The sequence below is a fragment of the Odocoileus virginianus genome, unplaced genomic scaffold (genome assembly GCF_023699985.2).
Source record: "Odocoileus virginianus isolate 20LAN1187 ecotype Illinois unplaced genomic scaffold, Ovbor_1.2 Unplaced_Scaffold_13, whole genome shotgun sequence".
Classification (NCBI taxonomy): Eukaryota; Metazoa; Chordata; class Mammalia; order Artiodactyla; family Cervidae; genus Odocoileus; species Odocoileus virginianus.
The window spans coordinates 182,245-203,795 of record NW_027224275.1 but is presented as its reverse complement, the minus strand read 5'-3'; the positions used below and the strand labels follow the sequence as shown (position 1 = coordinate 203,795).

Below are 21,551 nucleotides of genomic sequence, written 5' to 3'. Positions count from 1 at the left end.
TCCCTGCAAACACTCAGAAATTCAAACATGTCATTTTATTCTCTTTTAATTAAATTTACTCAAGTATCCAACCAGACAAGCTATCATCCCATCAGTGTTCATACCTGGTAGCTTTTCTGAGGGGTTCACAGCCCTTCCAGGATTCTAGACACTGTGGCATCCTCTCCATCACACTCCAAGGCTGGATGGAACCACATGCCTCTGAAGGCACCTGAGAAGATCCAGCTTGAATCACTGGGCTCCACATGATAACGTTCCTTGGAGCCTCTCTGTCCTGGGCTCCACCTAGTGGCAAGGGACATATCTGCAAGGCTGTTGTCTAAGAATTTTATCTAGGAAGCAGCCCACAAGTCCTCCTCACTCCAGTTCAGTTCAGTCGCTCAGCTGTGTCCAACTCTTTGCGACCCCACAGACTGCAGCACACCAGGCTTTCCTGTCCATCACCAACTCCTGGAGCTTGCTCAAACTCATGTCCATCGAGTCGGTGATGCCATCCAACCATCTCATCCTCTGTCGCCCCCTTCTCCTGCCTTCAATCTTTCCCAGCATCAGGGTCTTTTCCAGTGAGTCAGCTCTTCACATTAGAGGTGGCCAAAGTATTGGAGCTTCAGCATCAGTCCTTCCAATGAATATTCAGGGCTGATTTCCTTTAGGATTGACTGGTTTGATCTCCTTGCAGTCCAAGGGACTCTCAAGAGTCTTCTTCAGCACCACAGTTCGAAAGCACCAATGTAGGAACCCCTGCTCCCTCCTCTTCCCTCTTTTCCCCTCCCCGCAACTCTCATACAGCTCTAGTCCATCCTCCTGTGAACCAGTCTCTGTCAAAATCTTGTATCATAAAAATTCCACACCCACTCTCCCACAGCTCTCTGGTCCAACATGAACTCAACTCTGTACCCTATCCCTCCCCATCACCTCTGATCGCACTCTAGTTCTCTGTTCCAGCTGAACATGATCTCATACCTTCCCCTCAGCACCCCCAAGCTCCTACAGCCCTGATCCATGTGCACGGAAACCAACTCTTGCTCCCTCTCCCTCTCCTTTCCCCTCCCATCACTTTATCCTACATGGATGGACCTCAGTCCCTTACTTCCCAGTCTCCTTGTACTCCCCAATATCTTTCTGACCCATCCCCAGTTGATTTGACCTCTGCTACCCCCTCCCAGTCCACCCTGTCCTACTGCCCCTACATCTCTCTGGTCCACTCACAGGACAGACCGCTGTTTACTCTCTTTCTCTACCCATCCCCACCATCCCCCTCCAGCTCTGTAGACCATCCTCTGGAACTGAGCTACCTTGTATCTCCCTTCCTATCCACCCCCACACTACCCAGAGTTTACCCAACCACTCCCCCTACACCTCTTGGGCCAGCCTCGCATGAACTAACCTCTACTCCCTTCTCATTTCACTGGCCTCACCTACCATCCCCTCCAGCTGACTCCAGCCTCCTCTCTGTCCACATCTCCCTATCCCCTTGCAGCTCTCTTCTGCCATTAACTGGCCACAGATCCTTCTCCATCCCCATCTTAGTGACCCTCCACTGAGCAACTGCACAGATTTGGTAAGAATATTATTGTGTGTCCTTATCATTAGGGCTTCCCTGGTGACTCAGATGGTAAAGCCTCTGCCTGCAATGCAGGAGACCTGGGTTTGATCCCTGGGTCAGGAAGATCCCCTGAAGAAGGAAATGGCAACCCACTCTAGTACTCTTGCCTGGAAAATTCCATGGGCTACAATCCATGGGGTCGCAAAGAATCAGACACGACTGAGCAACTTCACTTTCACTATCCTTAGGGATAACATGTTACTTGCCACTCTCCCTTCCTCCAAGAAATTCTGACTTTTATTTCATTTAGGAGAACATTAAGCAGAAGGAGATAAGAATGTTTCTCAGATAAGGGTGGCAGTTAACAGTGAAATGGCAAGTGGGGCGAAATGGCAAGTGGGGCCTACTTCTTTCACTTCTTTCCAATACTGTGTTTTTTTTAATCAGATCACATGCCTTTTATTAAAAAACAGCAATATGACAAAGGTCAAATCCTCACAAGAAATGCTGTCAACTCAACTGTGGGGACAGTAATTATAAAAGCTTCACAGACCCACATTTAACAAAAAGCTTGTGACAAACACAACAAAGGAATGAGTGAGTATGAATACTTCTGAAATGCCTCCTTCTCGGACACTGTAAATCCAGGCCTTTGTTGTTAAGTTTTCATTGAACCCCCCAATGATTTTGAGTTAAGCAGAACTCTTCTCCCTACAGACAAGAAGCCTTGGGTGCCCAGAGAAGTAGCCTGCAGCAAATTACACAGCCAGGAAGAGGTGGAGCCCACGTTAGAACCCTGCTCCAAGGCACTCCGCACATCTCAGTTTCTCAAGGAGCAGTCCCTCCCGTACGCTCCTGTCCAGAGACAAGGCCTGGGGTCACTCCTCTTTAACATACAGCACACATAGGGTTGCTAGTTCAAATTCAGGACACCCAGGTAAATTGATCTGAATTTCAGTTCAATGATGAATAAACAACAAAATGGCCAAATGGGATATACTTATACTAAAGAAAAAAATTGATCGGAATTCAAATTGACCTAGGTGTCCTCTTTTTATTGGCTAAATCGGGCAACCCTCTCCAGGATTAGGATGCCCTACCAGAAGTCTGAAACCCACGTGCAGGTGAATGTTGGTCATTTTTCATTCCTCCTCATCCCTTCTTGCTCCCCACCTTCAGTCTGGGGCAGAGACTTTAATGGCATCTGCCAGGATTTCTCTTGTAGTTCATCCCAATTGGGCCAAGAGGGAGCTGGACAAGGTCACTGGACCCAACCCACACTGAGATTCTGAGACACCACCCAGCAAATCAACTGACAAGAAGTTGGCTAAGCTCTACCTACTGTCATAATTACCTGGCTCTCACCAATTTGTCCCAAACACAAATTACCAGTAAGACCCTTTTCCAGCTGTACACTTTGCCAAAACTATGTTTAGGGCATCATTTAGGCTGATGCAAAATTACCAACTAATTTCATGAACTGACAGGTTCCCAAGGCAAAAACCAATTCATGTCAGTAGGAAACTGTTCCTTTGTTTTCTGTTCTTGGGCTGGCAAGGAGTTTGGGATCTACCAGGTTGCCTTCAACAAAATGATTTAGAAGCTGAACTTACAGTCAAGGCTAAAGAACTCATCCTTAGAGAATAAGCACTCAAATAAGAAAGGCTTTATTTGAAGATAAAACAAATAGCCCATACACACACACACACACATCCAAATGCAAGTAAGAGTTCACTGGGTTTTATAAAAGAGAAAGCTGCACTCAGGTGTCAATTAAAATTGGAACCATTGAAGAGATGCTCCCTGCTTGTGGTGACATGGGTACAACGTGTGCTTGACAAGAAGTTGTTTGGCGGTGGCATAAATTTGGGAATGCAGGACAAGAGTTAAGCGATACAAGGCAGAATGGCAGGTGGGCAAAAGCTCAAAGACCCTTTTCTCCATTCTAACATGCTTTTGTTCTGCCCTGGGGAATTAAAGCAGTCACCCGGTCACCTTACAAAGAACCTCAATTTCAAAGAACACTTTCAAAAGTTGAAAATAGATTTAGAGTTCTTACTAAAGTTATACCGAGATGTCAGTGGGGAAAAATAATTTACATTTGCAAAAACCAGGCTTCACACAACAGCAGGCACTAAACCGAGTTCCCTGTGCTCATGGTAGAAAAGCTGAGACTGATCTTAATAAAGGCTCGTCTTCTTCATGATGCGCAGGAACTCCTGCTCATTGACTTCTCCATCTCCATCTCGATCAGCTTCATCAATCATTTCCTGCAGGACAGGAAGGATTCCACTTAGAGCAATTCATAAATGGAACGAAAGTGTGACTAAGTAATCAGCTTTCATAATGATGCACAAATAGACAATGTGGTCCACCTGCTGCAAATGGGCTGACTTTTATAATAAGCTTGGTTCCTGAAAAGTCATTTGAAAACCAAGTCATACTTTGCCACATTGTATATCGCCTAGAAAGCAGCTCAAAAGTCGCCCTGACTAGGGAGATTCCTAAAACCTAAATCTATCCACGGGTAGATTTTTCTGGGGGCAGTGTCCATTGGTTTGTCTCACTAGGAAAAGAGAAATTAAGTAGTCAGCAGAGTGACAAGAGAACATTCGTTTTTCTTCAAATGTAACCAGAGAAAATGGAACTCAAAAAAGTCACACGGGGCTCCAGGCTGAGCATCACAAACCTGCAACTCCTCGTCAGAGAGGTTCTCACCCAACTCCTTGGCCACACGTTTGAGGTTTTTGAACGATATCTTCCCAGTCTCATCATCATCAAAGAGCTTGAAGGCTTTCAGGATTTCTTCTTTGGTATCCTTCTCAGACTTAACAAGCAGAACATAAAACACATGACAACAGGGAGACACTTGTGATTCATACTGACTTGTGTCCCGCAGCCCCACCACTGCCAATCCCCTCTGCCCTGCCCGGATGTCACATGGATCTTGGTGACAGCTTCCATGACTACAGGTGCTGGGTCACAGAAAATCACACAGTAACCAGGGCAGAAAAAGAAGATAAACAAGAAATTACTACAAACCCAGAGGCTAAAAAGGAAATATAAAGGTTTGCATTTAGAACATTTTCTGTACAAACCAAAGAGAAAGTAGATTTGTTTTTAAATTATGGGAACAGAAGGTGAAGTTAGACTTAGGGGAAATATACTGTTTAAGCTGCTAGAAGAGGGATCTTCTTGGTGGGGATGGAGGGGAAGGAAGGAAAGAAAAGGCTATTTCACTTGTTATGAGATCAGAAAATGTTACTGGTATCCCCAGTACTCTAACAGAGGAAAACAGTAAAATCTCCAAGAGCTCCAACTTCAAATATTCCTGAAAGGTAGCTAAAGATAGTGAGAGCCCCTAATAAGAGCAATCTGGGAACCAACTCTGAATGCAGGACAGCTTTACTATGTTGCTACAGAATGTTAAGCTTCCTGAACTCTTAAATCAGTCCCTGAAGAAAAATATAGATGTAATTAGATGATTTCAAAGCAACAGGATTATTAGAGGAGAAACAGGCCTGTGCATTGGGAGGCTCATCTGACACACTAATGGAGCTACTTTTCCACAGGCCAGTAGAATGTAGATGAGCCAAACTAAGGAGGAGCCAGGAGGCCAAAGAGAAATGGACCAAAGGGAACACCTCTCCTATGTGGGACACTTAGGGGACTGAGGGTGACAGGTGCGGTGACATCTTAGCACCTCTCTGGACCATTTGGAGACTAGAGAATGGGTGAATTCAACCTTGGAAGTGGTGAAAGACCAAATCCTCACTGCGGTAAAAAAACAAAGCCTCAGGCTGAGGCTATCCAGAATACTAAAAAATGGGAGAGGAAAGAATTTCAAACTTTAAAGTACAGGGACTTTGCCTTGTCAAAATGCGAGACACTGTAATATTATTGGTACTATTAAAGGTTTTACTGCTTGTGCTTATCACACTGACCTACTGGTTGGAGAAAGAGCAAAGAAAGGGACAGCCCGTCCCCTCTGCCCTGTCTGGATGTCACATGGTCTTGGTGACAGCCTCTATGACTACAGGTACTGGGTCACAAAGATCACACTTTTACTTCTTTTCAGAGGGTAAAATGACTTTGACTTTGTGGCCTTGAAAAAAGTCAAGTAGAACCTAAACATCCTAGTTCTCAGTCACAGATACTCTCTTTTATCAGCTGAACTCTCCAGTCTGCATTAACTTTTTTTCAGTGAAGACATTTTCATATCTAGATTCAAATTTGTCCACCATTATTGGTGGAAAATAATGCTGATCATTTTAGCTAACTTACCATTTTCTGAGTCATTACAGTCAAAAAGTCACTAAAGTTCATTTTTCCTGTCCCTTCCTTATCGATTTCGCTTATCATTTTCTTGATCTCTTCTTTCTTCGGTTCAAAGCCCAGCGCCCTCATTGCCACCTACAATGAAAATAGGATCATCTTAACATGCACATCTAAACCCAGGAGGAACCAATGACAGTGCTGACAGCATTAAGCCAGCCTCTGCTACAATCCTGTTAAAATGAATAGGAATCACTATAACAGCAAGCAAATTGATATGTGCATTTAATTTTATTTAATAATTCTTGAGGTAAAGACAAGAAAACACAGCACAGAAGACAAAGAGGCAGAGGAAATTAGAGGCAGCAGAGCAGGAATATACAGAGCTTGCCTTAAGTTCCTTAACATCAATTGTCCCAGTTCCATCAGCATCAAAGAGATCAAAGGCTTCTCGAATTTCCTGTTTCTGCTCTTCGGTAAGCTCAGGTTTAGGACTCATCCTTTTTCGCTGGGTAGTTGATGCCATGTTTGCCTTCTTAAAGTTAGAGGCCTTTATAAGTTTTACAAACACAGAAGCAAAATATTATTTAATAGAGTCACATTTTACAAAAAAACAGTTACAACCACATCTATTTAAAATAGTTTATACCAACGTATTTCAAAACTTTGCTTAACAGGAGAGATATCAGGGTTTGCTGGAAAGAGCAATAAATCTTTCTATGCACAGTCTGTCCCTCCTTCTTTACTATTGTTTGTACAAGCAAGGAGATCCCTTGTTTTTTTGGACCTTTCTTATTGAAAATCATCCCCAAAGAGAGCTAGCCAAGGAGCTGACTAGGGACAACTGTACGGATAATCAGTTCTCCCAATCTGGGGATCCTTAATTATAAAAAGGTCCTAGAACGCTGATCCGCTTTGCTCTAATTTCTCCGATTTTCTGATGACTTCTAGATTTGGCCAAATATTACTAAGGTAAGATGTATATTTTGTCAATATAGAATAATAAAATTCAGTTCTCTTAGTACACCTGAGCCTTCTCCAAGAAGCTCAACGCGTTTCCCTAAGTCCCTATATTTAACATTTTAAATACACATTAACAACCGAACATAATAAACTCCCCCCCATCTCCGTGTGGAAACTTTTGGTAGAGGCGGCCAGAAGGCCACAGTCTGAGACTGGTCGCGGCCTCCGGAGAATCTGAGCCTTTTTTGCCCAGGGACGGTCTCCGAAGGGGCTGAAGGCCAGGAGAACCCGAGGGGGGGGGGGGGCGGCTGTGGCTGAAGGGGAGGCGGGGGCGAATCACAGGCCCAGCAGGACGGCAGACGTCTCTACCCTACCCTTCGGCGAAAGCTCTCAGAGAAGCCAAGAACGGCGCCAGAGAGGCGGCGGGGCCCTGCAAGGCCTGAGAAGGGCACAGCCTCTGAATGCGGGGCTGGAAACCGAGGCAAGCACTCACCATCCCGGACGGACTCCACTTCCCGTTGTTACGGCAACCGACTTACACACCGACTCGGCGCTGTTCCCACCGCCCCGTGCGCGTGGCCTCGTTCCCCATTGGCGGGCCGCTAGCCGCCGCTCCCCATTGGCCCAAGACTGGGGTGGGTGGGGCTAACCCGACGAACACCCGGCACAGGGAGAGGGGCGGTACCGGTACCCTCGCGGCCCGGCCTCATTGGGCAGGATCACGCCGCGAGCGCAGATTAGCGGAGCCAGCACCGAACCAAGCCAATCGGCTTGGTGGAGGAGCCTCGGCAGATCCTCGGCTCACGCGGGCGGGGAGAAAAAGGTGGCTACCGGCAGCTCGAGCTCTAAGGGTGCAGGCTGTGGACACACTGGGGCCAACCAGCGGGGCGCCTACGGACCGGTAAGGGTTGCGACCTCGCCCTTGTGTCCGCGACAGGACTATAACGCAAGGGGTTGGGTGGGACGATCCGGGACAGGGACTTCCTGGTCTGACCTGAGACTTGAGTTAGGGTCCGAGGGGCCAGAGAAGACCTAAGCTTTCGTGTTGGAGCAGACGCTGTACCCACGGGGCATCTGAGATCCAAAAAAGGGAAGGGACGTGCTGAACCTTGTCGCAGAGGTTCGAACGTCTGGGATTTAGAAGCCTAATCCAGCCGAGGCTCTTTCTTTGAGCGTGTGCGTTCAAGAGCACTCCCCACCCCCAAGACAGGATCACTTTAGTTCTTACCTGACTAAAAGCAGCCTGGGCAGGTGACCTGGGGGCCAGAGAACGGACTTTGAAGGGAGTGAAGGAAGCATGAGTGCGCGTGAGGGGGCAGATCTCTCAGCACTTAACCTGCTTCCCCACTGGGCGTTGGCACAGTATTTAGGGAGACAGCTAACCAGAGCAGACGTTTCTCAGGCTGAAAAAAAGCCTGAGGTTTATTGACATTTTTGAAACGAAAGTGTTCTCTGACCTTCTGCCCTTCACCCTCTTCGAGCATGAAACAGGTTCACAACCTTTCGGTCATATTTGACTCTTCTCCTGCCCCTTTCCCATTTACTGGCCTTCAAGTTCTGTCCATTTTCCCACGTCTGCTGCTCGTCTCCCACTTAAGGCCTTCAGCAGCAACCACCCTATGAGTGCAGGGCAGTGTTCTGATCGTGATCCGCAAGGCCCTTCCTGAAGGGCTTCCTCTGCCCTGGCCCCCTTCAGCCCCTGAACGGATTCAAATGTACAGACTCACTCCTGTCTTGGACGTTTGCTCCAGCTGCCCCTTCTGCATGCTTCCTCCACTTCTTTTCCTCCTGGAGGTCTTTGTTCTACTATCACCTTTCTCAGTGAACCCCCACTGAGCACCCTGTTTAGCATTGCAGCCCCCAGGACACGCAAACTCTGCACCTTGCTCTACTTTTATCCTGAAAAATGACATATTTCCTGCCATATCAATAAACAAATGATGTCATGGGTTGGTGAGCCCTGAGGGAATTTAGGAAAGAAAGAACACCTGCCTTCTAACAGCCATCAGACTGCAGCCACCCTATGGTGAGCCTTGAGGAAACAAGAAACCAGCCCCAGATATGCTGAGATGCAAATCAAAAGAATGATTTCAGTGAGCCCAGACTCTTTCATCTTCATATTCCCATACACAAAAAAAGCGCTAAATTCCTTAACTTGAGATATCTGGTTTTCTTTAATTAACAATAATCTTTTGATATTCAGACTACCTGCCCTTTGTTGCAAAACTTCTATATAACCTGGCTACCCTTCTCGCCTCCTCAGGAGCAGTTCTCTCAGGGTTACTTGAGATGCTGTCTCCCAGGCTTGAAGTCCTAAAAATTCCCACCAAATAAAACATAACTCTCAACTTTTAGGTTGTGAATATTTTTTAAGTCCACAATCCCATACTGCTTGTTACTGTGTATTTTACTTATTTATTTTGCTCTTTACTGCCCATCCACTAGGAGAGAATCTGTGAGTGCAGGCATCTCTGTTTTGTTCACTGCTGGCACTCCAGAACATGGAACAGTGAGGGGACACACATTAGGTACTCAGTAAATCTTGGTTGAATAAGTGATGAGTGGTCTCCCTGTTTCCTGCTTCTCACCTGTCTAGTCCATCCTGCTTTACCAAGTTAATCTGACTGAACAGTTCTTGTCAGGCCACCCCCATGCTCTTAAACCCTCAGAGGTTTCCACTGACTGCAGACTGAAGTCCAGACTCAGCCTGGCATCTGAGCCTCCTGCCCAGTTTTGCCCCTGCTGGACCTTCCAACTTTGTGTCATTCCACAGCCTGTTTCCCAGTGGGTCTGCAGGGTGACAGCCTGGCAGTGTAGCAGCAACCACAAGTTCTGCCTTGGCCTTGTACCAGCAGTGTGACTTTGGGCAAGTCACTTGACCTCTCCGAGCCTCAGTTTCTTATCTGTTGAATGAGACCAGTACTGTGTTCCCAACTGGTTGCTTTTTGGATCTTAGTGGTATAATATACAGTCAGCCCTTCATATCTGCAGGTTCCATATCCATGGATTCAATTGTTGTAGCCATGCGTTCCAGGAACAAACTCACTCAGAAGGACAATGCAGATAGTGGAGTGCAGTTTATTACACTGGCAGGCCCAAGGCAGAGTCTCCTCTTAGCCAAGGACCCCAACCAGTTTTTGTGAAAACCTTATATACCCTAAGTGTACGTGCTCAAACCCACCTCCCCAAATTCTCTGAAACTAGTCTGAACAAAGGAAAAGAAAGATACAATCAAAGTTAACCCGTGATTCATATGCCTTAAACCCGTGATTTGTATGCCTTAAGCCTAGGTAGTTTAACAATGGACAATTATCAATAGGCCTGTGGTCATACCCCAATAAGCATAATAGAATTTATGATTCTATTCAGTTACACAGATAATTAGGGTATTCTTTTAGGCAATGGAGAGTCTAGGTACAAGCCCTGGGGCTCTTCCATCTGGGGGTCTGGTTTTCCAGTTGGTATGTCATTTCCATAGATACTGGGCATATAGCTCAAAGTCCACAGTCTGGCCCAAGATGGAGTCCTGCTTTCAAGATGGAGCCTGTTCTGTCTGTTTCCTCCTTCACAACCATCCATGGACTGAAAACATTGGAAAAAAAACTCCAGAAAGTTTCAAAAGCAAAAATTGAATTTGCTGCATAGGCAGCAATTTATATGGCATTAACATAGTATTTACAGCTATTTACATAGCATTGACATTGTATTAGGTATTATAAGTAATCTAGAGATTGTTTGAACTATATGAGAGATTGTGCATAGGTCATATGCAAATACTGTGTCATTTTATCTAAGATACATTGAGTCTCCTTGGATTTCGGTGTCTGTGGGGGCTCCTGGGACCAATGCCCCATGGATACTGAGGAACTGTTGTGCTCATTTGTAAAAGGTTCTGACATTTGGCCAGTTTTCAGGCATTGTTAATTCTTTTCTCTGATTCACTCTTGTCATTCCCCTTATATGACACACGCAGAGCCTCAGACTCTGTGTTAAGTCTTCTCCACGCTGTAGCCAGAGTAATATGACACTCACCCTTGGTTTCAATTTCCAAAGCCTCCCACATCTCCCATAGGGTGACTCCTTAGCCCGACACACAGCACCTGCACGTTCTGAACTTTGCTGTCAATCTGACTTCAATCTCACTTTGTCACAACTTGTCGCAGAACAGGCTGGCTGTGCCAACGCCTCATGCTTCCCACCCCTGGCCTTGGAATATCTCTCAAGACACCCACCTCTTCTTTGACTCACGCCTCCAGGGTTTTAGAACTTGACTCAGGGATCACCTCCTTGCCTGGGCTTACTCTCATCCAAACTCACAGGCACTTCTGCAATGTTTTGCAGCCCAGATGCTGGGCTCCCTGAAGGTTGGTGCTGTGCCTTCTGCAGGTTCTATTTGGCAGTGGCCTTGTAAAGGTGGAGGAGTGAGCTTATACCAGAGTGCTTTTCTACAACTTTTTTTTTACAAGGTGCAGCTCCCTTTTTATCCTTGGGGCTGGTGCCTACAGCCACTGAGGTCAGCAGAAGGATTCCTGCTCTATAGTTGAGGCCTCTCAGACCAGCTGCTACAGCACAATTCCACCAATACTCCATTCCAGACTCCTTGCTGGCCCTCCAGGGGCTCACCCCCAGCAAGCCAAGATGGACATGGGGCCGAGGCTGTGGGGAGTGGGGAGCCTAAAGCTGTGTACAGTGTTAGGATGAAAACAGAAACCAATGCTGAGGTGCTGAGGAAGCTGCTCGTCTTGCCTGGAAAGGGGGAGGAAGTTTTCCAGAGGTGACAACTGAGCGAGGCCTTGAAGGCTGCAGAGCTGCTCACCATGGAGAGGACAAGGAGCAGCACCTCCAGGTGGAGGGGACAGCATGAGCTGAAGCTCTCAGACAGGCTGCTGATTTTGTCAGCAGATTCAAAGCCAGGGCCTTTCTGTCCTGAAAGTCAACAGACTAGTGGAGAGATGAATGAGTGACAGAGAGGACAAGATGGAGCTGATTGAGTCCTTTGGAGAAGTAGGGGGAAGCCTTTGATCCTGTTGGTCTTTTGCTTGTGCAGACAGGCGTCCTCTTGCCACAGAGGAGGGTATTGAGTCTGTGGCGGCCACATTGGAGCTCCTGCACTGACCAAGCACTGGAGCAGGTCAGGCCCTGACTACCCCAGCGCACTCCTCTGAGCTGCTCTGGGTTTCCCCTTTACAAAGAGCCTGGTCTCTCATGTTTGTGAAGGAGAGAGCATTTGTCTCTCTCTCTTCCTGGTTGGAAATGGACAGACTCTCCTGTCCTTTTGTCTCCAGGACTTGGTGGCTGGGGACTGGCCCCAGCAGGAAGGCAGCCATGGGCTCACTCCCTTCTCTCTGTATTTAATCCCAGAAGTAGAGCCACGTGCTTGGGTTTCACTCTTAAAAGGTGAGTCTCCTTTCCTAGATGCCTTTTAGCCTAAGACCTTGTCCCAGTGTGTCTAGAGGAATAAAGGCATGCATACTTGTTTTAATTCTGAGATCTGCAATTTTAAAGGATGGTTTTAATTCAGAGACCTGCAATTTTAAAGGAAAAAGACTTGAGGCTTCTGCTGTGTGATCTCTAACAATCCCAGCTTCTAGAATGTTGCCCTTTAGGGCCTTATTTTTCCATTCACAGTATTCTTGTGAGTATATTTATAATAAAATAGAAATGAAAATTTGCCATTTTAAACATTTTTGAGTGTACAGTTCAGTGGCATTAAGTAGGTTCACATTGTCATGCAACCATCCCAGCCATTCATCTCCAGACTTCTTTTCATCTTGTAGAACTGAAACTCTATACCGACTTAGCATCACTCCCCAATTCCCTGCCTCCTTCTAGGCCCTGGCACCCACCGCTGTACTTTCTGTGTCTGAGAATTTGACTACTCTAGGGACATCATACAAGTAGACTCCTCTTGTATTTGTCCTTTCGTGTCAGGCTTTTTTCAATTAGTATAATGTGTCCAAAGTTCTTATTTCACTTAGTGTAAGTTTATCCGTGTTGCAGCCTATATCAATAATGTCTCTTTTCTGTTATTTTATTGTTGTAAGAACAGGGCTTCCCTGATAGTTCAGTTGGTAAAGAATCTGCCTGCAATGCAGGAGACCCTGGTTTGATTCCTGGGTCGGGAAGATCCACTGGAGAAGGGATAGGCTACCCACTCCAGTATTCTTGGGCTTCCCTTGTGGCTTAGCTGGTAAAGAATCTGCCTGCAATGCAGGAGACCTGGGTTCAATCCCTGGGTTGGGAAGATCCCCTGGAGAAGGGAAAGGCTACCCACTCCAGTATTCTGGCCTGGAGAATTCCATGGACTGTATAGTCCATGGGGTCGCAAAGAGTCAGACACAACTGAGTGACTTTCACTTCCAAGAACAGGTAAGATGAGATCCACCATATTAACAAATGTTTGAATGTACAATAGATTGTTGATTGTAGGTACAATGTACAGCAGACTTCTAGAGGTTACTCATCTTGCTTAACTGAAACTTTCTACCCACTGATCAGTAGCTCCTCCTCTTCCCCTCCCCCAGCCCCTGGCAACCACCAGTCTACTCTTTGATTCTGTGAATTTGACTACTTTAGATACTTCATATGAGTGGAATCACACAGTATTTGTCTTTCTCTGACTGGCTTATTTCACTTGGTATAATGTTCTCAAAGTTCATCTGTGTCTCATATTGTGGAATTTTCTCCTTTGTTAAGGCTTCATAGTATTCTGTTGTATTTAAATACCACATTTTCTTTATCCATTCATCCATCAATGAACGCTTAGATTGTTTCCATCTTAGCTATTGTGAATAGTGCTGCAAAGAGTTTCAGTTCAGTTCAGTTCTGTTCAGTCGCTCAGTTGTGTCTGACTCTTTGAGACCCCATGAATCGCAGCATGCCAGGCATCCCTGTCCACCACAAACTCCTGTAGTTTACTCAAACTCATGCCCATCGAGTCGGTGATGCCATACAGCCATCTCATCCTCTGTCATCTCCTTCTCCTGCCCCCAATCCCTCCCAGCATCAGGGTCTTTTCCAGTGAGTCAGCTCTTCACATGAGGTGGCCAAAGTATTGGACTGATGCTTCAGCATCAGTCCGTCCAATGAACACCCAGTACTGATCTCCTTTAGGATGGACCAGTTGGATTTCCTTGCAGTCCAAGGGACTCTCAAGAGTCTTCTCCAACACCACAGTTCAAAAGCATCAATTCTTCGGTGCTCAGCTTTCTTCACAGTCCAACTCTCACATCCATACATGACCATTGGAAAAACCATAGCCTTGACCAGACAGACCTTTGTTGGCAAAGTAATGTCTCTGCTTTTTAATATGCTATCTAGGTTGGTCATAACTTTCCTTCCAAGGAGTAAGCGTCTTTTAATTTCATGGCTGCAGTCACCATCCGCAGTGATTTTGGAGCCCCCAAAAATAAAGTCTGACACTGTTTCCACTGTCTCCCCATCTATTTCCCATGAGGTGATGGGACCAGATGCCATGATCTTAGTTTTCTGAATGTTAAGCTTTAAGCCAACTTTTTCACTCTCCTCTTTCACTTTCATCAAGAGGCTTTTCAGTTCCTCTTCACTCTCTGCCATAACGGTGGTGTCATCTGCATATCTGAGGTTATTGATATTTCTCCCAGCAATCTTGATTCCAGCTTGTGCTTCTTCCAGCCCAGCGTTTCTCATGATGTACTCTGCATATAAGTTAAATAAGCAGGGTGACAATATACAGCCTTGACATACTCCTTTTCCTATTTGGAACCAGTCTGTTGTTCCATGTCCAGTTGTAACTGTTGCTTCCTGACCTGCATACAGGTTTCTCAAGAGGCAGGTCAGGTGGTCTGGTATTCCCATCTCCTTCAGAATTTTCCACAGTTTATTGTGATCCACACAGTCGAAGGCTTTGGCGTAGTTAATAAAGCAGAAATAGATGTTTTTGCAAAGAGTTTAGGAGTACTCATATCTCTTCAAGATTCTAGCTTTGGTTCTTTTGAATATATACCCAGACTTGGAGTTGCTAGATCATATGTACTTCGGTAGTTCTATTTTAATTTTTTGAGGAATCTCCATACTGTTTTCCACAGAAGCTGCATTGTTTTTGCATTCAGTGTACAGAAGTTCCAATTTCTCCACATCCATGACAACACTTATCTTTTGACTTTTTGATAATAGCCATCCTGACCGTGGTGAAGTGGTATCTCGTTGTAGTTTTGATTTACATTTCCCTGATGATTAATGCCATGGAGCATTTTTTTCATGTACTTGTTGGCCATCTATGTGTCTTCTTTGGAGAGCTGTCTGTTCAAGTCCTTAGCTTATTTTGTAACTGGAGGGTCACCACCATACTCTGACCACTTCCCAAGGGGTTTCTGATGACCCAAGACACTCTAAGTTCTATATGTGGTCAGGATGGCTTTAATTCCACCAAGGAGGAGAGCTCCATCTCCTCTTATTCTTCCTCCTCCTAGCATCCCATGCCCTGGCATCATGAGGATGAGCACTGAGTCTGTTTTTGAGCTGCAGCAAAGAAAAATGGCTTGAACAGATTGAAGTGGCTTCCCATTCTGCCTCTAGTCCAAGTATATGGTAGTGAGTTATGGGCCCACCCAGGCCCATCTCAGAGGACAGTCTGCATCCCAGGAATGTTCACTGAGTGCTTCTTCCAGCAGCTGCAGCTACAGTTGAGTACTCTGTGAAAACTCAGGGGTGGGAGGGATGTTATCCACACAACACACTAACAGCTAAAATATGTTTCAGTTTATATAACATATATGTCTGCCTCTAAATATGTTTTTAAGGAGACAAACGTTGATTGCAGAAAGGGCCACATTTGGAATGAAAATGGAACAAACAGCTGGTGAGCCAACAAGGACATGTTTGACAGAAGACATTCCAAAAGTGAGTACTGACACAAAAAAGGTTAACCAAAATCAGATAAGGGGAAAGTCTGGCACATACATAACAGCACGCCATTGAAACATAGCTCTGGGATACCCATATTAAATTAATTAGTGTTGAATAATTGTTTCTTTATAGAAGATATGTCATTATTTAAGTCTTCACTTACTGCTCTGTAACAAACCCTATCAGAACTTAGCAGTTTAAAACAACACCCATTTCTTTGTTCACAATTCTGCAGGTTGGGCTGGGCCCAGCTTGTGGTGAGGAATGGGCTTTCCTTCACTGGTCTGCCCTGGGCTCACACACCCAGTTGCAGTCATGGGATCCCTGAGGTATATGTTCAAGGCAGCCTCACTTACACACATGTCAGTAACTACTGCCTGTCACCTAGGTGCCCTCATGTGGCCTCCAGCAGGTTAGACTGTGCTTCTGGGTATAATCGCAGAAGCCTTCCCAGGGCCAGCAAGGGCACTAGCAAGGCCACCTAAACTCTAACCTCGCCAGTGTCAGAGGGGACTTGAAGGAATTATCAGGCCTCCTGGAGATGCTTTACAAAGATTTGTGAAGGGAAGGTTCATTACGCTTTCAATGAACTAACACTTCAGACATGAAATCACACCGAGGCAAAATGTGTTCATATCAGATGTTACTTAATTGAAGCTTCCCAAGAGGTTGCCACAGGTCACCAAATCACATTGGTTTTAGTGTGCAGCTCAGAGTAAGGCCTTCTCTGTGCCTCTGTAATTGAGGATTAATCTGAAATTCTAGTGCTCAGACAAACCACCATAGGTCCTTGCCATCTGTAGTTCATTTGTGTGCATCACAGTTTTACTGATACTCAGCAACTAAAAACAGTCTGGATTAGGATGGTGGTTTTTTCTTATCAGTTGACTTTATAGGAAGTAAAAGTTACACATTTAAACTACTATAATAAAAAAAACAGATTCATCCTAACTTACACATACATTCTGTGTAAGACTTCTCTGAGAAAAGGACCCACTGCTAATGAAAAGGGAAAACAGAAAAGATTGGAAGAAACCCAGGGACCTACAATATTCTGTTATTGCCAGATCATTTTGCAATGAAATATTTTTTCTAGATGGCTTTCTTCCCTATTCTTAAAACTGTCTCCAAGGTGTTGATTGTATAACTCCCCACAATAACCCATTCTTGAGTCTCACTACCTGGTTCCAATCTGGAATTTCATTCTTATTTATTAGTACATATTCCTTCTTGTCTGTTGGACCCACTTGAACTGCGTCATCTTTCATGGCCATGAAAAGTAAGTGATGATTTCACATAAAACCTATAACTGAGGACCATGGCCCCATCACAGTCTTACTTCTCTAGGGTAAATGCCAGCCCTGTTCTCATCATTATAAAAGTCTCTCTGGCATACCTGTTGAGCCATGCTCTCCAGGCAAAATGGGTGCAACATTTCAATATAAGAATCCACATCACTCTGTCAAAGAGAGGATTACTTTAAAATCATGAAATGAAATTGTACTGAACAAACACAGCATTATAAAGCAACTGTACTCCAATAAATGTTTTTTAAAAATAAATCAATAAAAAAGAAATTGCACTAGATATGATAGCAAGGTTATTTTATTTTTCTTAAATTAGACTGTCAAACTTTTGAAGCAATTGGTAACTTTTGACTCCAAATACTATAAACAAGAGACTCTGAACTCCTTTGGAGTTATTCTAAAAAGCTTCCTTTGCCTGTGCAGCTGACTTGGGGAGAGCAAGAAGAGAAGGAATTGCCAAAAGGGAGATCGAGTGGGATTTGTGGATTTCATTTGTCTATGCTTTGGGCATGTGTTAGAAATTTTAGTAAAGGTGTAAATAATGTAGCATGCTATGATATATGGCAGTCATCTAGGCATAGACAACAGTGGGCTTAAAAGATACTTTGGTGGGGAGGGTAGCATAGTGAGGCTGTCTCTGTCAGGAGATTATGAATGCCTGAACAAATGATGCTGAACTTCAGAGCCATCTCCATTGCAGGTGGGATGCCAGGTTGAGAGGGGCAGATCTATAGAAGAGGCTCTGGCTCCCCTACAGTCTCCTGAATGTCTCAATTATATAGGTATTTAAGGAATACATAGGTTGGTTGGTTGGTTTTTTAATCAGCAGAATTTCTTTAAAATCTCTATTTTCTGTCCCCAAATTTTATTTATTATACATAAGTTCAGAGAAAAATTGGAGTTTGTCATCTTAAGGAAGCCCAGATATGGTTTTAGAAAGACCCCAAGTAGGAGAGGTATAACAAGTCTTCCTCCGGGGCCCCTTGTAGCCAGCTTCATCAGCATGCACCAGCTACAGTTTTGCATCAGCTCCCTGGAGTCAAAATATTTAAGTCCTGCATGTGGCGCTCTGTCCTTTCATTATCCCCAGTTAACAGAGTTGGAATTTAGCCAAAAGAGTACATGGGTTGTTGTTGTTCAGTCGCTCAGTCATGCCCGACTCTTTGTGACCCCATGGACTGCAGCACGCTAGGCTTCCTGTCCTTCACTATCTCCCGGAGTTTGCTCAAACTCATGTGCACTGAGTCATTGATGCCATCCAGCCATTTCATCCTCTGTCGTCCTGTTCTCCTCCTGCCTTCAATTTTTCCCAGCACCAGGGTCGTTTCCAGTGAGTCAGTTTTTCGCATCAGGTGGCCAAAGTATTGGAGTTTCAACTTCAGCATCAGTCCTTCCAATGAATATTCAGGACTGATTTCCTTTAAGATTGACTGGTTGGATCTCCTTGCTGTCCAAGGGACTCTCAAGAGTCTTCTCCAGCACCACAGTCTGAAGGCATTTTGCATGATGTACCTTTGTTGCAGAGCTGAAATGCAAGCATCATAGCTCTCACCTAATATGTCAACTTCCTTAGAGCTCAGAGAAGGGAAAGCAAAGCCCTGGGCCTGGCTGATGAACAGCTCACTGATCCTCCCTACATCCCCACCAGGAGATCCTATCAGGCAACAGCATAGTCTTAGATGGATGTGCTAAAGGGAGAAGGGTTTAGGTCATGAGCCCAAAGCCACAGAGCCCAGCCCTATAGTGGTTGGAGAGCAAAGGGGCCTTACTTTCCCCTGCAAGTATGGAAACTCTACTTTCTTTTTTCTGATGTTCTAAGTGCACACTGTCAATTGAGTGGATGGCATGTTTGGATTTTTTGGGGGGGTGTGTGTGGTTTGTTTTATGCTTTAAAGGTGCCCAGGGATCAGCTATCGGGAGCAAGAAGGTATCACTTTGGTGGGGGTAGGGGGGTGGGCACACCATGCGGCTTGTAAAATCCTAGTTTCCTGATCAGGGATTGAACTCGGGCCACCACATCGAAAGTGTCAAGTCCTAACCACTGGACAGCCAGGGAACTTTCCTCAGGTCATCCAGTGTGACCAAAGTCTGCCTCAGTATCATTTGCTATCTCTTCGCTCCTTACTAATCCCAGGAGAGAACGTTGCCATGGGCGATAAAACACCAGAATTATGTGAAACTTCCAACTTGACTCAATAAATGTTTCAAACTAAGAAATGGACCTGCTATTTCAGTGGCTCATGGTGTGTGAATCCGGGCTCTTAGAGCTTCCAGTTCTCAGCATATCCTTATCCCCTGCCATCCCTCTCTTTCTGCAGGCCAAGAGGTGCACAGTGATTGGAGGCTCTGGATTCCTGGGTCAGCACATGGTGGAGCAGTTACTAGCAAGAGGCTATGCTGTCAATGTATTTGACATTCGGCAAGGGTTTGACAATCCTCGCGTGCAGTTTTTCCTGGGTGACCTTTGCAGCCAACAGGTAACAGACCATTTAGCCTTGCCGATTGCCCCAGGCCCCTTGAAGGGAAACCACCAGACTTCCCTTGCTCAGAGGCTAGCCAAGTTGTTGTTTCCAAAAGAAAAATTTTTTTTGAAAAATTGTGAAGTTATACGAAAGAATTTAACACACACAAAAAACAAAGAATTTAACACACACACCTATTGTTACTAGTAAGAATCAATAACTGTTATCTATGTCACTACTACTGCACTCTGCACAGATAGTTCAAAAGCAACCATGGCCAATACATAAATGAGTGGTGGCAGCTGCGTACCAATAAAACTTTATTGACAAAAGGTCCACAGGTTGTAGGGTGCCTACTGCTATTACAGAGTATATATCCAAAAGTGAAATTGCTTGGCTTTGTGGTTTTTTTCTCTTAATAATTTTTGTTTGTTTGTGTGGTTGTTTATTTATTTATTTATTTATGGCTGTGCTGGGTCTTCACTGCTGCTCGGGCTTTTCTCTAGTTGTGGTGAGCAGGAGCTACTCTTCATTGTGGTGCACATGCTTCTCATTGCACTGGCTTGTGGAACAGGGGCTTTAGGGTGAAGGCTTCAGTAGTTGCAGTTCCAGGGCTCTAGAATGCAGACTCAGTAGTTGAGGCCCACAGGTTTAGTTGCTCCCCAGGCATGTGCGATATTCCCCCAACCAGGGATCGAACCTGTATCTCCTACAATGGCAGGTGGATTCTTTGCCATTGAGCCACCAGGTACTCCCTGGGCTTTGTCTTTCTGCATAACACTTGGCATAGCTGATATATTCTGTGTCAACTTAGGTATCTGTTCCCCCACCCAGACAACATGCGCTCCATGAAGGCAGCTCCCCTTCAAACCACTCCGCCCAACTCCCATGCTATCGTTGCTATTTTCCCCTCACTCACAAATGCTAGTTTTGCTGCGGGTGACATTCTAGGGTTACAATCCTCCTCCCCCACCTCCTCCTCCATTACTCAATCTGAGCATTTTATTTTTTTCGTTGCTCTGCGAGGGTCACAGAATCCTCGTTCTCAGACCAGGGATTGAACCCAGGCTCCCTGCACTGGAAGCACAGAGTCCAAACCACTGGACCAGCAGGGAATTGCCTCTTTTTACTTTTTTAATGTGGGTGCTACAAACTTAAAAGTCATATCTATGCTTTGTATCATATTTCTAGTGGAATAAAGGGGTAAAGGCTGGATCTGATTCTGGTTTGGTTTTTTTCCTTTGGGGCATCACGGATCAATACCCCAATAGCAATAAGCACTTTACTGCTCAGATTTTATTTTCTATACACCATTACCCATAAAACGAACCAGGGGTCCTTGGGAAAATATCCTATTCAGGAATCTGGGGCAGAGGTAGGTAGTACAAGGTGAGCCTGGGACAGTTTTCTTAGGATGAAACTAACAAAGTACTCAAAAACTAATTTAGAGCATGTTAAAAGGACACAGGGACCAATTTGAAGAGCCTCTACTGGCCATTTGGGACATTTTGAGCCTCACAAAAGATAATTGTAGAGGATTGTAATGAACTGAACAAGAATCCCTACATCCATAGAATTACTGAAGAAAAGATTACAGAGGAATGCCAAGTAAAGAAGTAAAAATGAAAGCTAAAATTAAAAGTTCACCATTTTTGTTTAGTCACAAAGCTGTGTCCAACTCTTTTGCAACCCCAAGAATTGTAGCGCGCTGTGGGATGGGGTTGGGGGAAGGCTTAAGAGGGAGGCTATATATATGTATAATTATGGCTGATTCACATTGTTGTATGACAGAAACCAACACAACATTGTAAAGCAACTTATTTTCCAATTAAAAAATAAAATGTAAAAACATTTTACCAATTTGCAAGTAGCATGTTAATAAGTTGTTCCAAGCAAGGGTCACCACTGAATGCTGAAATCAATTGGTGGAAGGTTGCTGGGGAGTAAGATATTCACAGAATCTCTAATGATCACCCCATTACTTTTTGATTGCTCAGAGAGAAAGATACCTTTTTGATGGCCCAAATCTTTCAGCCATCACCTTAACCAAATGATTGGATCAGCATTACCAACAGTGTGACAAACTGCCATCTTGATCCTCCTAGGGTGATG

The 21,551-nt window shown here is 44.9% G+C and overlaps 2 protein-coding genes across 4 annotated transcripts in view; one reads left to right on the top strand and one right to left on the bottom strand.

Annotated features, from left to right (window-relative positions):
• Positions 1 to 3,197: 3,197 nt before the first annotated feature.
• CETN2 (centrin 2) lies at positions 3,198 to 8,035 on the bottom strand. 3 transcript variants are annotated; one of them, XM_070462776.1, is made up of 5 exons: positions 8,013 to 8,035; positions 6,213 to 6,371; positions 5,831 to 5,959; positions 4,236 to 4,373; positions 3,198 to 3,816 (listed from the first exon to the last, which is right to left on the bottom strand). In XM_070462776.1, exons 2-5 carry the CDS (start codon positions 6,345 to 6,347, stop codon positions 3,727 to 3,729), a joined length of 492 nt encoding a protein of 163 aa, XP_070318877.1. In that variant the 5' UTR covers positions 6,348 to 6,371; positions 8,013 to 8,035; the 3' UTR covers positions 3,198 to 3,726. The 3 variants fall into 3 exon arrangements, with proteins under 3 accessions (XP_070318877.1, XP_020759264.1, XP_020759265.1); XM_020903605.2 differs by lacking the exon at positions 8,013 to 8,035 and adding an exon at positions 7,278 to 7,382; XM_020903606.2 differs by lacking the exon at positions 8,013 to 8,035 and adding an exon at positions 7,159 to 7,183.
• NSDHL (NAD(P) dependent 3-beta-hydroxysteroid dehydrogenase NSDHL) overlaps positions 7,602 to 21,551 on the top strand; it is a 31,918-nt gene continuing 17,968 nt past the window's right edge. Inside the window, exons 1-3 of the mRNA XM_020903608.2 lie at positions 7,602 to 7,685; positions 15,565 to 15,664; positions 19,296 to 19,454. Of these exons, the coding sequence (XP_020759267.1) occupies positions 15,602 to 15,664; positions 19,296 to 19,454 (222 nt within the window). The 5' untranslated portion in view covers positions 7,602 to 7,685; positions 15,565 to 15,601. The remainder of the gene's footprint in view (positions 7,686 to 15,564; positions 15,665 to 19,295; positions 19,455 to 21,551) is intronic.

Excerpts from the sequence above, each read along its gene's own strand:
- CETN2 (XM_020903605.2), bottom strand. Across the intron at positions 5,960-6,212 it reads TTGATGTTAAGGAACTTAAG|GTGGCAATGAGGGCGCTGGG; the intron begins GCAAGCTCTGTA and ends TTTTCATTGTAG. Across the intron at positions 4,374-5,830 it reads CTGTAATGACTCAGAAAATG|TCTGAGAAGGATACCAAAGA; the intron begins GTAAGTTAGCTA and ends CTGCTTGTTAAG.